The 7,545-nt window shown below is 45.4% G+C and overlaps 1 protein-coding gene across 1 annotated transcript in view; it reads left to right on the top strand.

The window, feature by feature from the left end:
- Nucleotides 1-381: 381 nt before the first annotated feature.
- Nucleotides 382-7,545, top strand: part of ext1b (exostosin glycosyltransferase 1b) — a 189,547-nt gene continuing 182,383 nt past the window's right edge. The window contains exon 1 of the mRNA XM_079570924.1: nucleotides 382-1,767. Coding sequence (XP_079427050.1) covers nucleotides 815-1,767 — 953 coding nt within the window. The 5' untranslated portion in view covers nucleotides 382-814. The remainder of the gene's footprint in view (nucleotides 1,768-7,545) is intronic.

Below are 7,545 nucleotides of genomic sequence, written 5' to 3'. Positions count from 1 at the left end.
ACACTGGGATCAAGGAATCTCGTCTTTTTTGGGGGCATTTTCTTCCGCTGTTTCACCCGGCGAGGAGCGCGAGGCGCGGTGGTCCAGATCCACTCACCGCACGGGCTTGCTGCTGTTTGGGGTGCTCCTTTTTCCATTTCATTTTTACGCACAAGAGACAAGAGCGTGGAGCTGGTGATAAATAAGAAGCGAAATGCAGGGATTCGTCAGGTTACATTTGTGAAGCCGAGCTCTGCTGCGCTGTTCACGCGGGACCATGGAGTGGCAGAAACACCGGGAATCGCTCTGATTTAGCGGAGGAATACCACACGGACCGGGGCTTTCACCTCCTGCTGCTCCAGCGCGTTAGCGGCTCCCCCCCCCCCACCCCCCCAAACATCAAAAGCGGGTGGCGTACCTTTTCCATCTGGGAGAGCAAAGTGGACCCCAGCCGCGGGAGAGAGTTCCCAAGGCGGCTGGCTGCTGTGCGGTGAGTTACCCCGGGGGGAGACGCGCCACACACAAGTCGGGAGTGTGGATGAGACTGGGGGGTGGGGGGGGTGGGGGAAAAGACGCGTAAAGTACCCACGCTGAGGAGAGGGCTGAAGCAGAAATGATCGGACTCTTCACCAGAGGGAGAAGCAAGGGACAGGACTTTTAACAACATCGCCCACATGCACTGGAACAATTCGCGGATTTGGGAAGCGAATACTCTGAAGGGGGGAGCCGGAGGATGGAGCGGTGCTGTAGTGGCCGGGGCGAGTGAGAGCCAAACTTGGGGGCCACTACTTCCAGTCCGTCGTTCCTACACAAGTCGCCTCTGTTCCCGGGACACATGCAGGCCAAAAAACGCTACCTGATCCTGCTCTCCGCCGGTGCGTGCCTCTCGCTCCTGTTCTACCTGGGCTTTGAGCTGCCACCGGCGCGGAGGGGCAGGCATGAGCGCGGCGGCGGCGGCGGCAGGAGGGGGGAGCAGCAGCAGCCGTGGCCGCACTTCTCGGACCCCTTATCCCCCCTGCAGCCCTGGGAGGACCGGACCGACACGGAGGAGTACAACGTGCACATATCCCCGAGGCAGAAGAGGGACGTCAACACGAGTGTTTACAGGGGGAGACGGTGCCGCATGGAGTCTTGTTTCGACCACTCGCTGTGTCAAAAGACTGGATTTAAAGTTTATGTTTACCCGCAGCAAAAAGGGGAGAAGATTTCAGAGAGTTACCAGAACATTTTAGCCTCAATAGAAAGCTCTAGGTTCTACACGTCCGACCCAGGGCAAGCGTGTTTGTTTATCTTGAGTTTGGACACACTGGACAGGGACCAGCTCTCTCCTCAGTACGTCCACAACCTCAAAACCAAGATCCAGAACTTGCCCCTGTGGAACGACGGGAGGAACCACCTAATATTTAACTTATATTCGGGCACGTGGCCAGACTACACGGAAGACCTGGGGTTTGACATCGGCCAGGCGATGTTGGCCAAAGCCAGCATCAGCACCGAGAACTTCAGGCCCAACTTTGACGTCTCCATCCCGCTGTTCTCCAAGGATCACGCGAGGACAGGCGGCGACAGGGGCTTCCTCAAGTACAACACCATACCGCCGTTCAGAAAGTACATGCTGGTTTTTAAGGGGAAACGCTACCTGACGGGGATCGGCTCGGACACCAGGAATGCCTTATACCACGTCCATAACGCGGAGGACGTGGTGCTGCTCACTACGTGTAAGCACGGCAAGGACTGGCAGAAGCACAAGGACGCGCGCTGTGACAAGGACAACGCCGAGTATGACAAGTAAGTAAGGGGCACTACTCAGCATCTATGGATTAAGTTGGTTCAGCGTTCTCTTTTATTAGGCTATTAAGTTACAGTGGCCATTCATTAGGCAACTGCCGGACAGGTATGGAATGGGTCAGTTTATGAACAGATTAATGCATATTTCAGGTTTATCCATTTGACTGAACATTATTGCATATACCTATGAATTGGAATGACTGAGGAGTTCATTGTGGTAGCAGAGAAATAATAGTATGGAATGAGTTTGTGGTGATAGTGACAGTGCCATTTGGGTACATTGTAGGTAAAGCACTCAATGACATTTACTCAAGTACATGGGTAACTTTTTGATGTCACTGTAGCCTACATCTATAGGGTTTTATCACACCGTACATTTTGCTCCAGCTTAAGCAATATCATTTTTGAAGTAAAAGCACTCTCACCTGAGTAAATTGATCTTTTCTATAATCACATCTGATCAGCATTACTAGTAGGGGTGGGCCGTATCGTATCGCATATCGTTATCGCAATATCACTTTTTAACATCGTAAACACTGATTGTCGAACAAGGGGACAGGTGCTTAAAGTGATGGTCTGTAAGTTTGCAAAGTAAGGAGAGATAGAGTGAAATTTGAAAGTAAAGGCCTTCCTAGTTTGCAAAATTAACAAAAAAGTAAACAATCAAGCTCCTCCCCCTTCTCTCCTGATTGGACCTGACAGGCCGGTTCACATGGAAAAGCTCGTCTCATTGGTCAAAGTGTTGTCCCGCAGATTCTGATTAGTTGCTGAAATCAGCAAACGGAGGGACTTTAGAAAAAATATTGTTGTTTAATAATACTTGCGTTACCTTAAACTTCAGACCCAGACGGTCAATTATACACAATCTATTAAATTCGTGAAATACTTAAACTTACAGACTATCACTTTAAAAATGAAAATGAAATGAAGGATGTACACTACTTGAGTAGATCATATTTACGAGGAATTTAGTATTTAGTAAAAAAAAAAGAATAAAATATCACTGAATTAATCTTTTTTTTTAAGTAATTTGTCCATTATCAACTATATCGTCAAATATATTGTTATCGAGACATTTCTTTTTTACATGGTGATATACGTTTTAGGCCATATCGCCCTTTCCTATTTACTAGCACGGGATAGTGGTATTTGCATTTGTGTAGTAGTCTTTAATAGGCTAGGTGCACTTCTTTTTAAACTTCTTTCTGCTTTTAATTTGACTGCATTAACGTAACAGTAAACCTTTACCTTCTCAGCGCTCCTTCCATTCCCGCTCGCGTGCCGCTATGAGACCCGTTATAGTTTATCAATAGTCCCTCCGCTCGAGATAGGATCTGGCTACATTTTGCTGATGACAACTCGCTCACCGCTCCATCCGCTCGGCTGGTGTTTTGAAACGAGTGAGAGCAAATCCCCCATCTTAATCCAAAACCATAATAAGGGCATTGGGAGATTATGTCATTCAGAATACCCCATAAATCCCATATGCTTTAAAATAGTCTGATTAAGCCGGCGCTTGCTGTGGTCAATGCTCTCATAGTTTTACCTCTTAACGCCGGCAACTAAACTTTGCGCTGCTGAGTCAAAGGGCACTGGTCGCACAGAAAGTGATAGAGCTGCGTGGGAACAGGACAAATTTGGTACAAGAGTTACTTAAGCTCTCAGTGTGCCGTCCCTGTGCATGCTGCTACACCTGTCTGCTCCCCTCACACGGCTGGGAGTAAATCACCCATAAATACCTCATAAAAGTATAGAGGGATTCCTTGAATAGGAGTGAAGGTGTCACACAGGGAGCGATTTCTTTATAGGTCAATAGAAATGGGGAAGGAATGTTATAATGCTGGAGGTTGTTCGGGAAAGTGCTTTATTTGTTAATATACACAGAAAAGATGCTGTTTAGTCTTGAGCTGCTGCCACTGCGCACCATGGGACGACTGAACCAGCATGTTTTTGACAGTAAGGGGAGCGGGAATACCCAGAGAAAGCTTGCACCGACACTTGGAGAACATGCGGACTCCACACAGAAAGTCTGGTCTGGGATTAGAATCACGCAGCTTCTTGTTGTGGGGCGAGAGGGTAAGCCACGCAGAATAATCTCAGAGTAGATGGAGGAGACGGGAGCAAACGCCTGGCTGCTAATGGAGCCAGAGAAAACACACTTTTCCGATGTCAAACAAAGCTTCAGAAAGTGGAAGTGTGCTGACGGTTGTTTGCTGTGGGTTATAGCTCCCATACCTCACTGTAGGCTTACTTTGCAAAATCACACAGCCTGGTTAATGGTATGGAGTCATTTTGAACTCGAGGTATAGATAACTGTTGAGGTTAGTTGTGGTTTAGTCCTGGTTTAGCTCTGCTTCGGGCTTGATCAATAGAGGGTATGTAAGCCTAGATTTTTGTAGGTTAATCCCTGCTCCCTTCTTTTGTTCAGACCTGGGTTAGTCCTGATTTAGCCTCGTTTTAAAGAAGATGCTTCGTAGATATCGGCAGTTACTTTTCAGAAAAGAAATGTCAGAGAACTCAGACGCTCTGGACAGTGAGCGGTCAGGGTGATGTTTCAACACAAAGAAAGAAAATGAATGCAGTTTCCTTCTAATATTGAGCTATAGTTACCTAAATGCCTGCAGAGAGCGTTCGCGATGTTGAAATAGTGCATCTATGTGTGGCTTACATAGGAGTCGGTCGGCCAAGACAGAATTTGATTCTTTGATACTTGGAAGGGGGCGGAGAGATATTCTGGTGGTATAAATATTTGTGTTACTCCAGGACATGTCTCATGAATCATCTCTCGACTTTAGTTTACTGGCGTTCATTCTCTGTAAGGAAACTGATTATGGTTCTTGACCAAAGGCATCCACTCCCACCTGGACTCATGATTGGTTTAATCGCACTCACCTCCCGACCTTTTGAACTGTGTATAAACACGACTAGTCTTTGCCCCCGTCTGCTCCCATTGGCTGCTGAAACAGGAGTCACATTGCAGGGCCGGGGTGGGTCATTAGTTCAGATTTAGACATGCCATAGTAAAAACCTTCGCATCTTTTCTCAGCGTCACATGAACGCGCTCGAAATATCTCGCCGTCAGTCAAAGAATAAAGGCTCCTCCTGGTAGCTTCGCATGCCACCGATGGAGATGAGATCAGAGGGCGGAATTGGCAGATCCTAAATGACGCTTTTGTTGCGTAAACGTAATCTGTGTTTTAATCATATTTTGGATTTGTCTGATGCGCAATTGGGGATAAAGCGATTTATTTATTTGTGTAATTTCAACAAAAATGATGATGCTGAACTCTGTCTGGGATCGAGCAGCACAGGATTAGCGCGAGTGAATTTACGGTTTTCTTAGAACGGTTTGTGAGTAGAACAGTAGCAGTAGTTCTTGTCACAAAGAAAAAGTGTAGTAATAGGCAATGGAATAGTAAACGGTCCCGATGTGAAGGGGGTTGGCATGGCTGATAGCCGATATATAGGCCAATATTTTCAGTATTTCTTTTTTATCTCTCAAATAGGCTACAAATCAAACATGAATTATTATACTAAAGGTTTTTGGCCAAATGTTTTAGAATATAAATGTGTCAGTGTTAAACTGTGACAGCAGGGGGCGCTGAATAGTCCTACTTAGGTACTTCAGAGGGAGTTTGTAAGTCTCTATTTCTGATGGTTCCAAAATTATTAAGTATAAAACATAAAATGTATACAGTAGTTGTACAAACTTGTGACCAATTTTTATCATGATGTTTCTCCGCCCCCCTGAGACCTAAGAAGTCCTGGGAAGGCACATTTTAAAGCTCTGACTGAGCTCTTTCCCAAGATATCGCCCGATATTGTAAAATACCCTATATATGAAATCATATAGAGCAGTGTGCATCGGTTGTGGATTCTGTCTTCTAGAAGTAATAGAAGTTGTGTAGTGTAGTAGAAGTGGTAGTAGGCGTAACTTCTGCTATGCTTGCGCACTCAGTACAATTACTGAGCCTTGACCTTTACTTATATATTGCATAATTTTCTAAGCAGCTGTCTACATCTTCTAATACTTTCTCATCTCCATGACCCACTATTGCTTCTCTCTGCCGCCCCCAGTGGGAGCTGCTCCTCAGCCTGTGTTCAGATATGCACAGACATGTCTTATTTGCGCCCTGCACTTAACACAATTTAAGTGAAAGTTTACCGTGGGAGTTTTGCTTTGAAACATAGAGATCCAATTTACCGGGTGACCTCGTAATGACTAAATGCTCACCTCCTGCTTTTAAAAGGTTCCTCGCTGGCGCTGACTTTTGCATTACCAAGCTGTGAATATATCAGTCGCAAGGCGCGTTAATTATCTTCTTAATTTCTTGGAGTTAGCGCCATCGTCTGCTCACGGACCCCAAGGGACTTTTGAGTACCTTGAAACGTATCGGAGGTCGCAACTTTGTCAAGGTGCAAATGAATGATACCTCAGCAGCTGTGCGCACCGTTTTGAATGTAGCACACTTCACTCCACCGACTGACACGAGACTCCGAGGCAAGTCACTTCAGTGGGAGCCAATTTGGAGCGTAACGGCATTTAGTTAAAAGGGGAACCGGCGTCTATGGGATGTAGGGCTTTTGGGCCACGCGAAGTCCCGGCATAACTGAGCCAAAGATCTAACTCTATCAATCTCTAAAAGGCAGGAGCAACAAGTGGAGTTAAAGGCTAAGAATGCAGCTACGCTGTCTGCATGTTTTAATGGTGAGGGTATAGCTTTGAGGATGGTTAAATAATACCACAGTCCAAGCTCTTTGAATTGTTGATTTCTCAATTATTCACAAATGAAATCGATATAGACAGAATGATTCCTTTGGTAACACTTTGAATACCTTTATGTTTCCTCTTAAGGGATACAAGATTTTGACAATAAACCAATAATTAATAATAACCAATAAATAAGTAATTGTTTTTTTGGGGACCAAATATTGCACTTGTGATTCGATTTGTGCTTTTTATATTTAATACATTTAAATGAATAAACTGCTATGGACTGTCAAACAACATATTCTTGCTCAAATTGCCACACATTAGAACCATACAATAATCTGCTTTTTTACCCGGTGAGCTACTTTTACGTGACTTCGATGGAGTTCCAAGATGATATTTCAAAGAAAAGGACTGCAGTTTTGTCCGTTATTATATTGACCCAAATGTCTGTAGATTGTGTTCATCATGTTCTGAAAGAAAATGCATCTAAAGCGTGTGTAGAAATGTAGAAACCCTTTGGCGAGTTGCTGGTAGCTCCCATGGCTATAGGTTGGAGATCCCTGCGCTAGACTTTATTGTCTGTTAGGAAATCAGTCTCTGCCCGTCATTCAGCCTGTGCCTCAGGGCCACATGTCTCGAGCCCTGGGCGACCACAGTGCAGCGCCGGGGGACCTGTATCAGGATCTTGAGCCTGCACCTTGATCAGGATTTCTTAGCTGAAGGATTAGCATGCACTTTCTTGTTTCACCCTCATTGCCACTGCTCCGTTTAGTCAGACGCTGAAATCAAACATTGCAATGATATTTCTGTGGATTAAACTAGCACCATCTTGCTTCTGTCACTGCTCTGAATGCATGAAATGCCCCATACATGCCAGAGAGGTACCTTCCGGCAATCTCTCCCCTACAAAAAAAGCTTCACGTGGAGGATTGTGATGTTTATATAATATAGCAGGATTAGGAGCTTCTTTTGTCAGCTTCACCTCTCCCTGAATGACGTTCGATTCATCTGCAATTATTTACCTGCGGAGCCACTGCCTCTAAAAAAAAACTCCTAGATAAACT

This window comes from Gobius niger (genome assembly GCF_951799975.1).
Source record: "Gobius niger genome assembly, chromosome: 14".
NCBI lineage: Eukaryota > Metazoa > Chordata > Actinopteri > Gobiiformes > Gobiidae > Gobius > Gobius niger.
This window is presented reverse-complemented; position numbering and strand designations above follow the sequence as displayed.